Source organism: Balaenoptera acutorostrata, chromosome 16, assembly GCF_949987535.1.
Source record: "Balaenoptera acutorostrata chromosome 16, mBalAcu1.1, whole genome shotgun sequence".
Classification (NCBI taxonomy): Eukaryota; Metazoa; Chordata; class Mammalia; order Artiodactyla; family Balaenopteridae; genus Balaenoptera; species Balaenoptera acutorostrata.
This window is the reverse complement of record NC_080079.1, coordinates 12,021,268-12,041,188: the sequence shown is the minus strand read 5'-3', so window position 1 is coordinate 12,041,188 and position 19,921 is coordinate 12,021,268. Positions and strand designations below refer to the sequence as shown.

General features: G+C 55.6%; 1 protein-coding gene across 6 annotated transcripts in view; it reads left to right on the top strand.

Annotated features, from left to right (window-relative positions):
• The window catches only part of GRK5 (G protein-coupled receptor kinase 5), a 221,499-nt gene that overhangs the window by 195,083 nt on the left and 6,495 nt on the right, over nt 1–19,921 (top strand). For all 6 annotated transcript variants that reach the window (XM_007173179.2, XM_007173178.2, XM_057531092.1 and 3 more), the window contains 9 exons: nt 4,229–4,292; nt 5,193–5,333; nt 6,901–7,091; nt 9,617–9,654; nt 11,405–11,494; nt 13,096–13,304; nt 17,780–17,917; nt 18,735–18,872; nt 19,485–19,616. In XM_007173179.2, the coding sequence (XP_007173241.2) occupies nt 4,229–4,292; nt 5,193–5,333; nt 6,901–7,091; nt 9,617–9,654; nt 11,405–11,494; nt 13,096–13,304; nt 17,780–17,917; nt 18,735–18,872; nt 19,485–19,616 (1,141 nt within the window). The remainder of the gene's footprint in view (nt 1–4,228; nt 4,293–5,192; nt 5,334–6,900; nt 7,092–9,616; nt 9,655–11,404; nt 11,495–13,095; nt 13,305–17,779; nt 17,918–18,734; nt 18,873–19,484; nt 19,617–19,921) is intronic.

Genomic DNA, 19,921 nt, shown 5'->3' with positions numbered 1-19,921 from the left:
AGAGGCAGGGAGGATGTGGCTTGCTGGGTCACCCAGCAGGGATTAGTGCAGCCAAGGAGGGGACCCTGGCCCAGGACCCCCAGAGCGGTGCTCTGCCCACCACAGTGTCCCAGGATTTGCAGGATAGGGCAATGCTTACATTAAATCCATGCTGGGTTAGCTGGTAGGTGAGGGTGGGAGTTTCCCCTCCCACCACCCAGGGTTCCTGTGCCCCGGGGGCCTGGCACTCACTGCCATCTGGGCATCTGGGCTGTGGTCAGAAAGCACATCCTGCTCCTGCATGTATATCGGCATCTGTGCTGGCCAAGTCCCCTGCAGACGCTTAGGACACACACCTGCGGGACATGAACCCCCGAAAAGCCGAATTCACGGCACTCCCTGCCCACTTCAGGAAGCCCTGAGGAAACACCCTGCCCTGTAGCCTCTGGGGGACGTCTGTCTCCACCCTGACCCATGGGGGTGACAGAGCGAGCAGTGGACGGTCTTCTCTGTTGGTGCACTGCCTGCCACTGGCCGCCTTGCCCATGCACATCATGCCTCCAAGAGATGGAAAAGGCAAGCGTGGGCCACCGGGAGCCCACAGCCTGGGTCTGAGTCCCAGCTCTGCCTCCTCCCTAGGGGCTGGGGGAGGGATGCTCTCCACATCTTGGTTTCCTCACCTGTAACGTGGGGATAATAACACTGCCTGCCTTATGGGCATGGGGTGAGGGTGAGGTGAGATAGCACAGCACACATCAACAAAGCCAGCCTTTGGGCCTTGGGAAGGAAACTGCTGAACGTAATTGTTGGGATGAGTCGTCACTGAGCACATTGGCATCACCATGGCCGTCACCTCCCCCTTCTGATATTGGAGGGAGCAGCTGACCCTTGCGGAGGACAGGCTGGTGGGGAGGTATTCATCTTGCCCCACCTGCCACTCTGGAGCCCTGGGCTGTGTAACACAACCCCACCTTCCTGGGGTGGCAGAGTCAGGACACCGAAAGTGGGCTCTGCAGCAGGCTTCCTGGACTCCACTTCCAACCCAAATACTTACCAGCCGTGACCTTGGGCATCTCATTTCACCTCTCAAAGCCTAAGCGTTCTCATCTGCAGAATGAGGACGGTAATAGTCTCACCTCCTGAGGCTGGTGTGAGGATTACATGAGTCTATGTATAAGCCGCTTCGAGCAATGGGGATTGTTACCATAGAGACCCCCAGAAGGGGCTGTGTCCTTTATCCCAAGAGTTCTAATAATGACATCTGACACTCAGCAGCTTACAAAAAGCCTTCAGATGCATATACCATTTTACTGAAGATGCAAGGCTCAGAGAGGTTGATGGGTTGGCCCTGGGTCACACAGCCATGGCCTGGCAAGGGTGGAACCTGAAGCCCAGGTCCCTCATTCAAGTCCTTCACTCTTAGTCCACCCAGCACTCCTGTTCCAATGGAAGTCTTTAGCTGTGGCCACTGGCTTTCACTTTACTTGTCAGTACCAAACACATGAGATGGAGAAATGGACTTTTAAAATCTGCGTGCTGACTTCAAAGGAGTTATGCCCTTTTGAGGGCGTTAAGCTATTGAAGCCAGCAGGGCAGGACCCTGGCCTACAAATGCCCTAAATGACTGACAGCACCCCGCCTTCCCCCCCTCCCTTTTTTTTCTTGCTAAAAAGATCATGGCCTGTTGGTGCTGTACTGTTGAAATAGTAAAGGGATTTTTTTTCCCTCCCAAGGTTAACCAAGAAATTCCTCGGAAATTGTATTACACTCATTTCCCCCAGCAGAGGAGCTCTGCGGTAATGTCGACCGACTGTTTGTTCTCCATGTATCGTAAACTGTTAGGCCTGGACGCCTTCATGTGGTTTCGAGGGCAGCTGGAAGAAACGCTTCCCAGGGCCACATGGCGGATGCAGGCACATGGCAGGTTTGCTCTAGGCCGGCCACTCATGTGTAAGATGCAGAGCAAGGGGGAGTCCTGCCCAGGGGCAGCCTGGGCCCCGCTTCCTAAAGAAACACCGGAGAAGAGAGAGTGAGTCACAGCACATGAATTCGAGACAGGCGTGCCAGGGAGCGCTCCGGAGGTTTCAGGGCTGTCCTAAGAGAACAGCGTGGTGCCGAAGCTGTGATTTCCGGTGAAACCCAAATCCTCTTCAGGACCCAGCAGCGAGAAGAGTTTCCACGGAAGATTCATTCAACAGCTGCTGGGCGACCAGAGGCTCACTGCTCTTTCTCGAGCGAAACCAGTTCTTGGGCCCAGTGCAGTCTCACACCAATCCCCGCCCTGGTTAAGACTCTTGGGGTGGGGTTGGGGGATGCTCAAAAATAGTCCTAGAGAGCCAAGAACCAATTTTAACATCGTAAAAGCTGCTTGTTCTCATCCATGAATCAACTGATGGACATTTAGGTTGTTTCCATGTCTTGGCTATTGTGAATAATTCTGCAATGAATGTAGGAGTAAAATATTTTATGTTTATAAATGGACCGTTACTCAGCCTAAAAAAGAAGGAAGTCCTGCCATTTATGACAATGTGGATGGACCTGGAGGTCGTTGTGCTAAAGTGAAATAAGCCAGACACAAAAAACGAGTACTGCGTGACCTCACTTACATGTGAGATCTAACATATGCAGACTCATAGAAGTAGAGAGTAGAGTGGTGGCTGTCAGGGGTGGGGAGGGCTTGGAGAAATGGGAGATGTTGGTCCAGGGCACAAGGTTTCAGTTATGCAAGATGAATAAGTTCTGGGGATCTCCTTTACAACATGGGGACAGTAGTTAATGGTACTGTATTATTTACTTAAAATTTGCTAAGTGGGTAGATCTTAAGTGTTCTTGGAAGAAAGGAAGGAAGGAAGAAAGGATGGAAAAAAGGGATGGGTGGGGAATGTTAATTTTGTGAGGTGACAGAATGTTAATTAGCTTGATTGGGTAATCATTTCACAACGTATACATATATCAAAACATCAAGTTGTACACTCTTTGTCAATTATACCTCACTAAAGCCAAAAAGAAGAGGGGGAAAACCTGATTTTCCTTAGCCAAACAGGCCAGCGATGAAAAAGCACACGCTGTCTGCAAGGTGGAATCCTTTGCTGCAACTAAATGGCCATTTATTTATTTACTCCACAAGTCCCATCCTTGGCTCCTGATCAGAGGCTTGTCTCATTAGACATTATAAATGGCTTTGGTGGGACTTCCCTGGTAGTGCAGTGGTTGAGAATCCGCCTGCCAATGCAGGGGACACGGGTTCGAGCCCTGGTCGGGAAAGATCCCACATGCTGCGGAGCAACTAAGCCCATATGCCACAACTACTGAGCCTGCCATCTAGAGCCCGCGAGCCACAAATACTGAGCCCGCTAGCCACAACTACTGAAGCCCACGCGCCTAGAGCCTGTGCTCTGCAACGAGAGAAGCCCGCGTACTGCAATGAAGAGTAGCCCCCCGCTCGCTGCAACTAGAGAAAGCCCGTGCGTAGCAATGAAGACCCAACGCAGCCAAAAATAAATAATTTTTTTTTAAATGGCTTTGGCTAATTAAAATGGGGAGTCGGGAGACACAAAAAGATTAGTCATAAATACGGCTTTTGGCAGACAGGATCTTCTCGTGTTCTGGGGCTCAGGGGGGTTACGTATAACACAGTGCCCTCGGTGGCGGGAAGCCTGGGGACCGCCATGAGAGAGTAACCAGACTGGACCTGGGGACCGGCAGTCTCTGTCCCCAGGAGGCCGGGTCTTCCCGGGGCGAGTCTGCAGGAAGGAATAGCTCGGGCACCCCGGGACGGGAGGTGCAGCCGCCTGTCGGCCTGCCGGCCTGCTGGCAGGTGTGGGAGGGAGGGCTGCGGTTTCCTTTGTGGCCTCCGTGGGACACCAAGCCTCTGTGGCTCCTGGCCCCCTCCCCTCTCCCTGCACCGAGGACACAGCTTCCTCCTGAGTTTAGCCGCATGATTTGCATTTGGGAGAGAGAGGGGAACCACAGGGAAAGTGTGGTGAAACAGCCTCCGCTCACATTTTTCAGGCCTCCTGTTCTTCCCTCCCAGTGCAGGCCTGAGGGCGGCAGCCTGGGATTTGAACACCCAGCCCCAGAGCAAGTCCTCAAGGGTCCCGTCTGCAGCGATGGTTCCAGGGGGTCCCCGGGGCCTGGTCTGGTGGTTTGCGCCTGGCACTGGCTCTTTTCAATGCTGCCCTTGTCTATTTCTTCTGGATTCTGCATCTTAATACTACAAGTTCCATGTTGGATTTTTGCTTTTTTCCAGGCAACCGGTAACCAAAAACACTTTCAGGCAGTACCGAGTACTAGGAAAAGGGGGCTTTGGGGAGGTAAGTGAACATCCACATATTCATGAAAAGTTTCTGGACTCTTGTCACCTTTTCTGTCCCTTCTGGCTTGGCCTGAAGTGTTCTAAGCATGGCTTCCGAGCGAATGGCTTGGTCATGCGCCCCCGATGGAGAAGGAGGGTGAGGCCGGGGCCTTGGGAATGTCTGCTGTGTCTGAGGTGGGGAAGGAGGGTGTCTGTGGCAGGGCAGGTGAGCTGGAGGTGCTCTTGGAGCCAGCCTCGGGCAGGAATCAAGTGTGGAGAGGAGAAGTGGGCACTCTTGACTGTGTTTGGAGGGAGAAGCGAGGCTGTGAGCGGCTTAAGCATCCTGGCCACACCATGCTGTTAGTATGCGCTGTTGTACTTAATCTGATCTTCCCAAGCCTTGTTATTCCCATTTTAGAGATGAGGAAAGCTGAAGTTCACAATGGTTAGGTGACCCAGGCAAGGTCACACAGCTGAATAGGGGCAGAACTAAGACCAGACCCAAATGCCCTGGTTTCCATTCCTCTGAATTATACAGTCAGGGTTCGCAGGGGTCTCCCATCACTCCCCCTGAAACAAGCCTCTCCTACCAGCAGCTGGTGCTTGAAAGTCCCCAGTTATCAATGGCTGCATCTGGCTGGAAGCTTGAGACAGGGAAAATCTAGTTGCCCCTGAGAGAGGAACTGGCCTCGGCCAGCCATCTAAACATTGGTGTAAATGGCTGACTCTGCACCTCCAAGGGCTAGGATTTGCCTAAGGTGCCACCAAAGCCAGATCTCAAGGGCAGGGCCCTGGGAGCAGTGGGTCCACGGCCAGGCATCATCCAAGCCCCGGAGACACAGCATCCTGGCCTTGAGGGAGCTTCACACTGGCCTTGTTTCACGTGCCGTGTGCCCTTGGCTTCTTTCTTGCCCCTCAGGTCTGTGCCTGCCAGGTTCGGGCCACGGGTAAAATGTATGCCTGCAAGCGCTTGGAGAAGAAGAGGATCAAAAAGAGGAAAGGGGAGTCCATGGCACTGAATGAGAAGCAGATCCTAGAGAAGGTCAACAGTCAGTTTGTGGTGAGTGTCAGGGCCCCAGGGACAGGCCCCCTCCTGGTGACTGGGACTTCTGTCCCTTAAGTGTGACAGGTCCTCATCCCCCAGGGCATGGGATGCAGTGAGGGGAGTGGGTTTCAGAAAGGAGCCTAACACTCCCTCCATCACGAGGCACCTGGGGGTCAGTTGGGGCTGACATTGGTCAGCGAGCTAGCCTGGCTCCCCTCTGGGCGTGAGAGCAGGCTTCTCTGGACACCTCCATGGACAAAAGAGGCCCACGCGGGGCCCAGCCAAGGAGCTTTGTTTCCGCAGACCCCTGTAGGCTGGTTTCATCACAGGAGACCGAAGTGTCAGGATCCTAGAGAGGCCCATCTGGTTTATATTCGTGTGTTACTCCATCCAGGCTAGACTCTGCTGCGGTAACAAATCAACCCCAACTTGAAGTAGCTGAAAATGGCAAAGGCTGTCCTGTTTCTCACCCAAAATCCCATCAGATCAGGCCACCTTCCTTCATCTTCCAGCCACGCACGCCTCCCTCCCCGGGAGTGTGGAGAGTGAATGCTGGGGGCTCTGCACTGCCTCGGCTGCAGTGACACCCCTCACTTCCACCCACAGTCCTCGGCCAGAACCAGTCATGGCCAGGGACCAGCCAACCGCAGGGGAGGCTGGGAAATGTGGAGGAGGACGTGGGTATTTGGCCAGCTCTCAGTGTCACTGCCACTTGTTATTATAAAAAATAATATATGCTCCAGTAAAAAGTCAAACAGCACAGATGGACGCAAAGTAAACATAAAAGCCTCCCTCTTTGAGTAACCATTCCAGACGTGTTTGATTCATGTACAGATTTTATTACTTTTAGCCAACGGGATCTTACTACAAATCTTAGGCTGCAATGTTTTTCCCTTAAATTGTAGAGCTTTTTCTACAACCAGACCAACAGCTGCACCTCTTTTCTAAAGCTGTGCGCCATTCCCCAGATGCACAGGGAAGAGCTAGGCCATGACCTGTGCAGCCATTCACAACAACGATAGAGGTTGTTTCTGGTTTTGGAGCCTCCACAACAAATAAGGCCACTGTGTCCATCCTTCAGCATCCCTTTGGCATATTTCTGTGAGGGTGTGCGTGGGATGGATTCCTGGTGGAGGAATTGCTGTGTCAGAGGGTGTGTGCACGTCCCCCAGTTTCACTCCCACCAGCTGTGCGTGAGGGCGGACCACGCCATCCACGTGGTGCTGCTGTCATTCCCCAGAGTGGGCTGGGCTTTACAAGGTGATACCCAAAGGGGGCAGAAGTTTTAACCACCTGATGCACACACATGCTTTTGTGACATAAAAACGCAGACACCGTCCTGTCGGGATCCCTGAGGTGCTGGCCTGCCCCTTCCAGCTTTGCCTCCTCACCTAGAGCCACCGAATCTGATAGAAAGGCAGCGGCAGGGGCACCAGGAGGCTGTCAGGGCGCAGGGGGTGGCGTGAAGCTGCTGCAGCTCCCGCACCGTAGCCCTCCCGCCCAGCTTCAGGGCCCGGGAGGAGGAGCGGACGTGGTCAGGGGGTCCCCGGAACCCCACCGCAGGGCTGTCTTGTGCTCCCAGGTCAACCTGGCCTACGCCTACGAGACCAAGGATGCGCTGTGCTTGGTCCTGACCATCATGAACGGCGGGGACCTGAAGTTCCACATCTACAACATGGGGAACCCCGGCTTCGAGGAGGAACGTGCCCTGTTCTATGCGGCAGAGATCCTGTGCGGCCTGGAAGACCTCCACCGTGAGGACATCGTCTACAGGTGAGCGGCTGCCCTCCCAGTGCCCCCCAACCCCGGTCCCCTCGTCTGAGTCTGAGCAGGTGAGGCTGACCCTTCCATGCCCTGGACTGGACGCTCATCCCCACCCTGGGAGTCGAGGCCCGGGCACTGCCCTTGAGTCAGACAGGCTCCCACCCAGGAACCGAGGAAGGGAGGGAGGCCAAGTGTTCCCTCAGAGGTGATGAGGTCGGGCCACTGTTCCCTTCCCAACCAGCACCTGCGAAGCTCAGTGGAGCCTGCTGGCCTGATCCAGAGCAAACCCCAGGAAGACTTTAGTAGGATCACCACCGCAGCAGGCATCAGAATGGACCCCGTTCCCTCCCACACCGTCCAGCGTTTTAGGACCAGGTTCTATGAGCAGTGGCCTTCAGACTCTTCTCACAGGCCTCCTCACAGAATTTTGAAAATCTCTGTGCCCTCATACATTTTAAGTAGACATCTGAAATTGTCCATCATATGTTAAAAGAGTGGCTAATATTGATATTTTGAAATAGAACTAAAGTGACATCACATTTCTAAAGGTATCCAGTGGAATCTAATTGCTGTAGCAAATTGATTTCCACCATCATGCAGCTAAAAAAATGCATGAAAACTCCTTAATGGTGAGGAGTTTTCTATCATTTTCTTCTCTACTCCCCTCCACCCCGATAGAATAGTTACTATAATGTAATATTTTTTTGCATAAAAGTTATCAATTAGCATTCCACTCTGAAATATGTGGATGTATATAAGATTTTTTTTAAAATTTCCTTTGACCATAAGGCTCTAAGTGTTAAAATAATTTCTTCCGTTGAGTTGACCGTATAATTATGATTACTAGATCCCACCTCTAATTGGGACTCGGGAGCCAGTCACCATAGTCACATTTAGGAGTGGGGAGGAACCTGCTCTTCTTCTGTCAACCGAAGCTACCAGCACGTGGGGGACCCCCCCCCCACAGCTGCTGGGGACACACACCCCAGTTTGAAGACCTTTGCCATGGGGCTTTTGTCGGAGATTATCTTGGGAGCCTGAGAAAGTTTTGAAAGCAAGAGGAATGGTCTTGATGACATGCCCTTCCCCCCACACCATCTCCCAATTTATGCTTTTGTTTTGTTTTCATTCAAGTGAGAAGAGAGTCCGAAAATTTTCCCTGAGGGTTGAAAAAAGAATCCTCCACTTGATTGCTTTTCTCTTAAAAAAAGAAAAAAGGCATCCCTCCAAATTCTAGCCCTTCTTCTATGGAGGAAGAGAGCCATGGTGCCTCCCCGGCCCTGACCACTTGCCAGAGCCTCTCTGGGGGTGTGGGTTTGTGCCCACTAGCCAGCTGTCTTTCCAACCCGGTGGTCGGTGGTGACTGATTAATTGCAATGATGACTCCTGCCCCTGTTTGGAATGGTTAACACACCAAAAGCATGCAAGTTAACAACAGCAAGAAAAGTATGTTGTAATAAATAACTACATGCAAACACCAGTTATCACTTTGTGAGGCTGCACCACTGGATTTGGACACAGGAACTGCTCCCCATGAGGAGAGCTGCCCTCCGTTTGATGAACAAAGCCAGTTGGTGAGAACCGAATCCTCAATCTAGATGCCATGTATCGTCTGCCCGATGGCTTAACTGAGTTGCACACACTATCCTGTTATTCTTTAACTCGTGGAGAAAACCTTTTATTAATAAAACCAGGGCTTCCCTGGTGGCGCAGTGGTTAAGAATCCGCCTGCCAATGCAGGGGACACGGGTTCGAGCCCTGGTCCGGGAAGATCCCACATGCCGCAGAGCAACTAAGCCCATGCACCACAACTACTGAGCCTGCGCTCTAGAGCCCATGAGCTGCAACTACTGAGCCCACGTGCCACAACTACCGAAGCCTGTGCACCTAGAGCCTGTGCTCCGCAACAAGAGAAGCCACTGCAATGAGAAGCCCGCGCACCGCAACAAAGAGCGGCCCCCGCTCGCCACAACTAGAGAAAGCCTGCGAGCAGCAGCGAAGACCCAACTCAGCCAAAAATTAATTAATTAATACATTAACTAATAAAATAAAACCAGACACTTCTGCTGCCTCCCCCCCAGTGGGAGTGGAGAGGTTCCCTTTCTCATGAGCATGATCATTTCATCAAAGAGAAGAGAGACGTCAGGGCTGCTCTGCCTTCAAGGCATCCTGAGACCTCAGGGTCTTCTCAGCCCTGGAGGAGTCGGTCACCACTCCAGCCAGAAGTATTCCTAGCCCTGGGGCCATCAGTGTGTGGACAGGTGCCAGGACTAGCCTTTGCCTAACTTCCTTTTCAGTCACTCTCCAGGGTCAGGAAGGCACCTATGGCAAAAAGCAGCATTTGTTTTAAATTACTGGAGGGAGAGAAGTTAGCACAAGATTGTCTTGACCCAGAGAGAGACCAGACCTCCCGAGCCCAGAGTCAGGAAGGAAACACTCAGGCCGGGTTGGCCCAAGGGGGTCCACCCAGATGCTGGTGTGCCCTTGCCTCCCAGAACAGCCACACTCACATGCTGGTGATCTTTCCCTTTCAGAGACTTGAAACCTGAAAATATCCTGTTAGACGATTACGGTAAGTCAGGCATCGGCCCGGGGATCCCTCTCCTGCTCTGCAGCTGGGGTGAGCGTCGCAACCCAAAGGGAGCAGGGGGCCCCCCAGCAGAGACTCAGAGACACTGACCCGGGGTCCACGGGAGGGCAGAGGGCATGGACAAAGCTCCTACCCGGCAAAGAAGCAGTGTGGCTCAGCCGAGAGGGAGGACAGGGAGAGAGAGAGAGCACGCACGCGAGAGAGCGAGCAGTGAATGAGGAGTCGAGAATTCCAGAGACTCTGGGCTGGTACTTAACTCTCACACAACTTCCCTGCACCTCATCTTCCTTGTTTGTGAAATAGAAACAGTGGGTCCTGCCCTGCCTGCTTCAGATGGTGGAGGGTGGTGGTGAGGTTCTGACAAGATAGCTTGAGGAGAAGTTGTTTTGTCAACTATAGCCAGCTATAAATGTGTTAGGCGTTATTACTTGTCTATCACCATTGTTATTTTCTTGTGTGTTTGTGCACACACGCACGGATAACAGGAGCCACCACAGTAGCCCCTCATGACTGTTTAGCCTCTCATGCCTGGGAAGGGGTTGTCACATCTTCTATCTAACTAGATCTTCTCATCTCTACAGAGGGGACAGGGCCGGCACCCCTGTGCCCATTTTACAGATGATAAGATTGAGGCTCAGAGGAGCCAACCTGCCAAGGTCACTCACCCAGCAATATCAGTGGGGAGTTGAGACCAGAAACCAGGTCTCCCTGCCAGCATGCCCCAGACATCAGGCAGCCCAGGCTAACAGGAGAGAGAGAGGGAGGGAGGGAGGGAGGTCGTTCGTGACCAAGAGAAGAGGTTTGATTGTGATACTGTCGTGTGGCGGAGCAGGCAGAGGGCTCAGGGCCCACTGCCCCTCTCTGGATGCGCCCAGTGCCCGGAAGGGTTCTTGTTCCCTGCTGGTCCCAGGACTGTGCCCACCACTGATCTGTCACCCAATGGCTGGAGTCTGTGTGCTCTCACCCCCGCCCCCCACCATTCCTGCCTTTGTCAAGGGCCACTGAGCCAGGGAAATCCACTCAGCTGCAGCCTAGCAGGGTCTCTGGCATTGGGCCTTGCTGAGGTCCAGGCTGGGAAGGAGGGCGGTGTTCCTCCCTGCAGGGTCAGATGAGGCCACGACCCTGTCAGTGGGCTGCTAGGAGAGACAGCACCGAGGCGAACTCTCAGCACCACGTCGTCTCTGCCTTTGGGGGTCAGTCCTGGTCCAGGAGCTCCAATGCCTCCTCCCAGTCTCTGCTAAGCCTGAGTGGCAGTGTCTCCAAAGGGAGAAAACAACCCCCAAAGACCAACAAGGCAGAATAGGGAGTTGCTTCCCAAATTGCTTTATGATTTTTCCCCTTAAGCAAATTGTTGCAAAATGTCAGGAGAATCTTACATTTTCCCATGAAGCAATCCCAGAATCAGGCCAAGGCATTTTCAAATTTGTGACATCAGCCTTCCAAGAAGCCCATTAAGGCATTTTATGAGGCAGGTCTGCCATCGTCCACCCAAATCCAGGCGTCCTTTTCATCATTAAGTTTTTCTCCTAAAAAGTAATACTTTACCCCTGTCCTCTGACACCTGGACTCTCCCAAGGGTCTGCAGTCACCCTGCCATGGCAGGTTGGGTACCACTCTTTCTAGGACAGATGAAATGCCAGGGGCCCATGGCAAGGCTGGGGCCCTGCCCAGGGTAAACCAGATGTCCACATGACCATCCCAGGGACCTATTGACTCTGTTATCCTCCCTCAGGCCACATTAGGATCTCGGACCTGGGCCTGGCCGTGAAGATCCCGGAGGGAGACCTGATCCGCGGCCGGGTGGGCACTGTTGGCTACATGGGTAAGTGTAGGCGCGGCCTCTCACCAAGCCCCACCCTCAGAGCCACTGGCCTCTTTGTGCAACTAGAAGAAGTAGTCATGCTGGGAGGTGGGAGGTCTTAGCCAGGGTTGGGGGAGCCTTGGGGCCCCAGGGTGCAACTTGACTTCACTGAGCTCTGCAGCTCCCACCCCTAGCCCCAGCTATATCTCAAGGGCAAGCCCCTCCCAAGGTCAGTGACAGAGCTGACAAACAGCGCTGCCTGGGGGTGGGTGAAGTAGGGGTCTGCTGAGTTGGCAGACAGCCTTTCAGGGTGACCTCGACAGGGGGGGAGATCATTAGGAAGGGCCCAGAAAGGAGCGGAGCACACCACCTACTGTGTCACAAAGTACCATTCTAAGGAGGGACCAGCATCGGGCTCCCTGCGCTGCATCCCCTGAGCCTTCTCTGAGACCATCATCCCGGGAGCTACGGGGAAGAGCCCCAGAGCTACACTGACCCCTGGAATGCTCCTTCCAATAAGGGATATTCCCTGGGCTTCCTTCTGCACACCTCACACTCATAAGCCCACTCACACCAGGAGGCAGAGGACTCCTGAAAGCTCTGGGGGGGTGGGGACCTTGTTTTCCTCTACCGGGCTTGTGCCAGCAACACATGCTTAGGGTTCTAGACTTGGTCTCTGGTGCTCGAGGGTCCTTTTCAGGTTTCACGACATTGGAGGACCTCTGGGGTGTGTGTCTGTGTGTATGTTGGGGGTATGTATACCCATGTGAATGCTGAGGGATGGATGGACCGATGATAGGTAGATAGATAAATAGATAGATAGATGACAGATGGATGGATGATGGATGGATGGATTAATAAATGGGTGGATAGATGGATGGATGGGTGGATAGATAAATGGGTGGATGCATGATAGATGGGTGATGGATAGATAGATCCATCTGTGCACCTTTGTGTGTGTCTGCCTGTGCATCTGCGCCTTCTCCTCTTGCACAGTGTCTGCACAGCACATTGTGTTGTGTGCATACCAGCACATGTGTGGACGCATTTGCCTCCCTGGATGTATGTGGCCTGCCTGATGACCTGAAACTATCTTTTTTGCATTTCTATGGTGAATCTATAATTCATTTAATCAAAATGTTAGAGAAGCTATTTGAACTCCAGCTAAATTTAAAATCATTTTACTTTGGGTGGACACACCATTCATTGAAACGAATACGTGTGCAGCACCTACTGTGTGTCAGGCGTCGTACCTGTTACCGGGCACAGCAGGGAATAAGGTGGCTCACAGTCTAGTGGGGGAGACATCAAGGGAACAGGTTGTTTCCATCCACTGAGGTCAGGCTTCTGAAGCCACAGTCAGAGTCCTGGGAGCACAGCAAAGAGCAACCAGGGCAGGCTCCCAGGAAGAGGTGGTATTTACAGCAGTTGGTAGGCCAGAGTCGGCAGAGGGAAGAGGTCTCAGCCATCAAGCTCCAGGCCTTCTGTGAGCAGCACCATCACTCCTGGCTGCAGGACGCCCTGAGGCCCCGTTGACGTCACAGTCCTGGCCCCGTCTGCCCGGGCTCTGACCTGCAACCAGCTGTCTCTCACCTCTCCTCGCTTCCCTGCTCTGCCCCCAGCTCCAGAGGTCCTGAACAACCAGAGGTACGGCCTGAGCCCCGACTACTGGGGTCTGGGCTGCCTCATCTACGAGATGATCGAGGGCCAGTCGCCCTTCCGTGGCCGCAAGGAGAAGGTGAAGAGGGAGGAGGTGGACCGCCGGGTCCTGGAGACCGAGGAGGTATATTCGCACAAGTTCTCCGAGGAGGCCAAGTCCATCTGCAAAATGGTGAGCTCCCGGTGAGCCAGACGCTGCCCCAGGGCTGGCGTCCAGTGCTGGCTCCCCTCCCGGCCCTTAGCCGAGAACAGCAAACGGGCGGAAGGGGACAGGGTCGGGGCACGCTAGGGTGCGGGCAATGAGGCCACCAGGCCAGAGGGCAGGCTGCGGACGGGGTGGGCGGTGAAGGCTTCCAGGAGGGAGCCTGGGGTGGGGCAGGGCGGCTCTGTGATGAGGGAGGGGGGCTGCGGTGAGCAACGGGAGACACCCTCCCGTCCAGCTCTGTGGGGGGAGCCAGCATGGGGGAGAAAGGGGGTGATCCTGGCTCGTCCCCAAGACACAGAGGGATCCAGGCAGCCCCTACCCTTGACCTTGGGCCTCCTGCTCTCTCCAGCTCTGGACCCCTGGGTGCTGGCTTGAGGCCAGGGGCTGCAGGTGGTGGGTGGTGATAGTTTCAGTCTTTGAACATCTTATACTCGAGTTTTCCACCCACTATATGGAATGTTGGTCACACTTGCTGGGGGCCTGCGTGACGGTATCCATGGATAGTGAATTTGACCCGGCCACAGGTAGGGCGCACTCTGGGAATGACCTTTAGACAGGCTGGGTGGGCAGGGCCAGACTGGGGGGCTGGAAGCCAGATAGAGGAAGGAGTGACAGGAGCCATCAAAAGTGGAGCTGGGGGACTTCCCTGGCGGTCCAGTGGTTAAGACTTTGCCTTCCGATGCAGGGGGTGCGGGTTCGATCCCTGGTCGGGGAGCTAGGATCCCACGTGCCTCGCGGCCAGAAAACCAAAACATGAAACAGAAACAATGTTGTAACAAATTCAATGAAGACTTCAAAAATGGTCCACATCAAAAAAAAAAAACTTAAAAAAAAAAAGTGGAGCTGGAGAGAGTCCGCCCCTGGACCGCGGCCCTTCCTCTCGGCCCAGGTGGGCCCGCTTCCTTTCCTGCTTGGCTCTTAGGCTCCCAAGGCCCACCTGTGCCCCCCAGGGCCCTCCTCCCTCTGGTGCTAGCCCAGCTGTGCTAGCACCTCCACCGCAGGCAGCTGCCCTCTTACTCCAGCCCCTTGGGGACAGGAGGGGCCTGAGCGCTTGGCTCTGGGCACTGGGGACCCACAGATCCCCTTCCTCTCCCTGGAGCACGCTGCACCTGGAGCAGCGGACAGGCCGGCTGGCCCTCAGGATCTGAATCATGAGCGTCAACCAGGCTAGAGTGCAGAGAAGGGCAGGCCCGGAGAGCTGATGAAAAGCAGCAGAGTTTCTGCCTCTAGAAAACCTGAGGCTGCACTGCTAGGGGCCCAGAAACCATCTGGCATAGTTCCCACCCCCAGAAGGCCACCCTCCTGGAGCCGTCTGCCTGCTGCCTGACCGCTTCCTCTTACCAGCCTCGGTCTGATGTCACAGAGACATGGGAAGAAGGATTTGGGCTAGAGCTGCCATCTGACCACTTCCAAAGGAAGAGGAACCGTAGATCTGCCATTGGCATGTGTGAGAGACAGTGAGGGAGGTGTGGTGCGTACACAAGCAAACACACGCCCGGACCACATGCCTGGGCCAGCCGGCAACTGGGGGACCTCCAAGAAAACAGGTAGTCACGGCAGCCAGAGCTGGGGTCGGGGAACAATAGGAGCAAGGCAGCAAAAGGCAGGTACATGGAAATGTGGGGTCCTAGGGATGTTTGAAAACCGGGGGCTGGGGGGGTGCCAAGAATACTTGGTTATGTCACAGTCAGGTATCTGTCCAGAGGGACCTAACTGGACAAGGGAAGAAGGAGGTCAGAGCATCACCAAATGTCCCAGGTCAGGGAATTCAGAGAAGCAGGTCTTGGGAAACGCCCAGCAGCAACATGGGATGTGCTGAGAAGACAGAGAGGCACAGAGCGCCCCCTCCCTGCCCACAGTCATCGGCTTTGGCGCCCGGCTTTGGGGCCCCAGGACCGGGGGCACTGCTGTTCCTCTGCTGTCCCCTGGTGGCCACTGAAGGAAAGGTGGCATCTGAGCCTGGGGCTCCAGGCAGACCTGGGTCCGTAGGTGTCAAACCAAGATCCCCTGTCTTTCTCAGCTAGAAGAACCTTTGGAGGTCTCTGGCCTTCCTCTGCCTCCTTACCCTGGGGTCTTGGAATTCTGGTTTTGGGCTTCTTCTGCGCCCTTAACCACAGCCCATCTGGTCTGGCAGCCAGGCTGTCACCACCGAGGGACACCAGCTCAGGACACAGCAGGGCCTGACTGTAAGGAGACCGTGGAGGCCCCGGGGCAGCTCCAGCGCCACCTGCCGAGGAAGGTCTCTCTACAAACAGCAAGGAAGCTGGTCCCTGGCCCCCAGATTCTATCCCTAGTTCCATCTTGACAGCCACAAGACCCTCTCCACTGCCCCTGGTGTCCAGAAATGCATGCATCTCATTGCCTTGTCCCCTGGGTCCAGTCGTCCCTAGGCCCAGACCTCAGCCCCCACCTTTCTCAGGCCCTTGCTGAGTCCCAGCACTGGTTCTTCCCCACTGGCCCTGTAGCCCTCTCAGTCTCACTGGTCCTTCCAGCCCATCTCTAGTCTTCCTCCTCCAGGAAGCCCTCTCTGCCTGCCCCATCCACCTCAGCTCACACCGTCTCTCCCTCTCACTTCTCCTGGTTTATACTGATACTACATGTGTAAATTCTTTACCTGATGCCCAGGTTGCAGACAGGCAGCATGTAGGTGGGTGTTTATTTCAGCCTGCACAGTGTCTTAGAGAGAGGTGAATGGTGGGTTAATTGCCAAGATTTTTAAATGGGGCAAATTCACATAAAAACCCGGATTTTCTGACTTCTCGAAAAAAAGCAGAAGCCCTGGACACTGGCCAGCATCCCTGCCTGGCAGGAGCTGATGGGCAGCCTGGCACAGCCCGCCCCACCCACCCCTCACCTTATTGCTCTCATTTGTGCCATCTGTCTGGCCAGCCCCTGCAGGCTTTGGGCTCTGCAGCCTCTTGGGATTACACAGAGCAGAGCAAAGCCCCAGGAGAAGAGCAGCTGGGGCTCCAAGCTGCCAGCCCACTGGGCAAAACACTCTTAGGTGGTTGGTGGACCAGAGGGTGACATTGTGAGTGGCTATCTCATGGCTTAGTCCCTTCAAGGCTGTGACCTGGTGCTTGCCCCACTGCCACCTTTCATTCCTTAGTTTTTGGGGGGGCAGTCCCAGCAAGCCTCCCCTCCAGACTCTGGGCCCCAGGAGGCCCCCTGCCCGCTGGCTCTCAGGGCAGCTGTAAATGTGTGTTAAATGAGCACATGCACAGGGCACCAGGGTATTGGTAAAGGAAAGGGCTGGACTCCCTCCAAGGTGCAGACCACCCACTTTGATTTTAGTCTCAAAGTGGACACTTAGTAGATTCCAGCTGTGTACATGGTGCAGTGCTCAGTGGGGCGGGGACCAGAGAGAAGCACAGCCAGGGACACTGGGACTGCGGGGAGGGACTGATGCCCTGCGGTCACGTGGTGGCCCTGCCCCATCTTCAGCCGAAGCCTGCCCCTCCCCTCCCGCCTTCCTCTCTTTCATTCACACCTTCCTCCCATCCAGCTGTCTCTGCTCCTGCAGCCCCTTCCTCTCCTATTAACCATCCTGCCTTTTGGTTGTGATGAGGACACTCCTCTACCCCAACCATCCTTGTCTCCCCACTACATCTGTATTAAAATCCTACCTCTGGACCTGGCCTTCAGGACCCTCCATCACTCTCCCCAACCAGTCCCCTTCCCCCTGACCCATCTCCCTCATCCTTCACTCAGACTCAAGGACAGGTGTTCCCCAGACACGCCCTGAGTGTCCCTGCCGCCCTGCTCGTGATGCCACAGGTCCCTCCGATGCCTGCTCCCATCTTTGAAAGCCTGTCTCAGACGCCCCTTCCCCAGGACACCTTCCGATGCCTCAGCTGGCAGCCAGTTCTTGTTCCTCTGCCACCGTGGTGTCATATCTGCATTGCCTTGATGGGTCCTCTGAACATGATTTTTCTGAGGCCAGACCCTTAGCATCCTCTCTCGGCACCTACTGGGTACAAGTCTACAATGTACTTATGAACCGAGTAAATGAATGAAAGAACCTACTGGCCAGTCCTTGCCCTTTGTAGCTTACCTGGAGCAGAAGAGTTAACACCAATTCAACAAACGTTAGTGCATGCTGGGTACTCACCAGGCAGCGATGTGTAGTCGTTGGAGAAACAGACAGGATTCCTGCTCTCCTGGGGGTTCCAGGCATCTGAGCATGCTGGGGACATGGGACCACAAAGCACACTGTGGCTCAGGAGGCCACCCTGAATCGAGGCCTGAGCGGGCAGTGTCCGCTGGGTACCTGGGGTGGCGCAGGCACCGTGGAGGAGAGAGGAGGGACGTTCGGGAGGGCTCAGGGACCCTCGTGTGAAAGGGAGGTGGCCACAAGCTCTCTGAAGCCCCTCTGCCCCTCGGGCCTCTGGGCAGGAGGAAAGGCCCCCCAGGCAAGTCCTCATGGGGCTCTCCTGTCACAGCTGCTCACCAAAGATGCAAAGCAGAGGCTGGGCTGCCGGGAGGAAGGGGCAGCAGAGGTCAAGAGACACCCCTTCTTCAGGAACATGAATTTCAAGCGCTTAGAAGCCGGGATGTTGGACCCTCCCTTTATTCCAGATGTAAGTAGCCTCCCCAGCCTAGACTGAGCCTGTGCATTGATTTATGACCTTCGACTTCGCTAAACATCTGTGCTGGGCCCCAGGTCAGCGGCTGAGAACTGTGGGCAAGGGGTGGCCCCCCTCTTCCAGTAGCAGGGTGTCGCCCGGTCTGGGGGTCTCTCTGTACCCACCCTGGCATCATCACCTCTATGAAGTCCTCATCTCCAGAATCCCAGGCTCCCAGAGCCCCTGGGAGGCCTCCCCCACTGACCTCGAACCCCCAGAGGGCAGGGGCCGGGTTTGTCTCTGTGAGTCCCCGCACGGCAGCCCCAGAGCCTGTTTGGTGGATGAGTGAGATAAAAGAGATCACTGTGGTTACGGCGCCGGGGCCATAGCAGCACTGACGACAGCCCCATGGCCTGGTGCCTCGACTGCCCCATTTTGCAGGTGAGGAAACTGAGGCCTCCAGGGGATACGTAACTTTAACAAAGCACCTAAGCACTACAGCTGGGACCCCAGCCCAGGTCTGTGTGGCTGCTGCCTGCGTGCTGACCTACCACCCCTGACTGGCCTCCGATGCGAGAAGGGCCAGGGAGGTCCTCCTGGGACATCCCCCCGTTGCATCCTGTGTGGGGCAGTGATGGCAGGAAGGGGCCCTGAGCTCTCGTCACCCCAGCTGGGGGCCCTTTGGCCCCTCTGGGCAAAGGGCAGCCTGGGTTCCCGGGGCGGGGGTGGCCCTGGGAGACCCCCCTGCTCCCCATCAAAACCCTCCGGGCCTGGCTGGGGGCCGCTAGAGCCACAGGCAGGGCTCCTGGTGACCAGCACCCTGCCCTCCCAGCCCCGGGCCGTGTACTGCAAGGACGTGCTGGACATCGAGCAGTTCTCCACCGTGAAGGGCGTCAACCTGGACCACACAGACGACGACTTCTACTCCAAGTTCTCCACGGGCTCCGTACCCATCCCTTGGCAAAGCGAGGTGAGCACGGCGGGACCCTCAGCTTCACCCCGAGGGGAGGGTGCAACGAGGGCAGAAGAGGGACAGCTGGGTGGGCGTCCCTGTGGGCAGACTGGGGCGTGGTGTGGTGCTGGGTCAGGAGCTGGCTGGGCGGGAAGAGGCGGCCTGTCTCGATGCCCCTCTGGAGAAGCGTGGCTGGGAAACAAGAGAAATGGGGCAGCAGCGGGAGGTACAAGGGGGCTGGAGGTGGGGCAAGTTCGAGCTGGTTCGAGTGAGATGGCAGTGATGGGGCAGTGGGCCTGCAGCCCTGGAAGGGGGAGGGTCCGGAGCGCTGGGGTAGAGGAGGAGCTGGGGGGTGAGTTCCGTGGCTGGAAGATGAGCGCTTCCCTGCCGCTGCCCCCCATGGCCGGCTACTGGCTTCTCAGAGAGGGCGGCTTGCAAGGCCGTCAGGGAGAGGCGGGGGGGCGGGCCTTGCTGCCTGGGTCTCAGCCCTGTGAGATGGAGGGTGGCCGGAGAGCCTGGCAGGACCAGGCTCGGGACAGTGTCGCCCAGGGCTAGGCTGCTGGGATTCCCATCCACCCAGGATGACCAGCGCAGCCCCTCACACCACCCGTGTTTTGACCGCTTCTCCAGATGATAGAAACAGAGTGCTTTAAGGAACTGAATGTGTTTGGACCTAACGGTACCCTCTCACCGGACCTGAACAGAAGCCACCCTCCGGAACCGCCAAAGAAAGGGCTGCTCCAGAGGCTATTCAAGCGTCAGGTGAGACCCTCACTCCCACCTCAACCCTGCTGTCCTGGCCTCAGCCCTGGGAACCCCCAGGTCTGAGCCTTCCATAGCCTGAGACCAACTTTCAGGCTGGGGAGACTGGGGGCAGCAGCAGCCTGGAAGGGACGGGCAGCCTGTCTGAAGTGCCTTGAGACCCACTGGCTGATGGCGTCCCCAGAGCAGAAGGGGCAGGGCCAGCGCCAAGTTAACCGGTCATCAGGGTTCCTCAGCCTCGGCGCTGCTGATGCTTTGGGTTAGTTCATTGTCGCGGGACTTACGCATCGAGGGGGCTCAGCAGC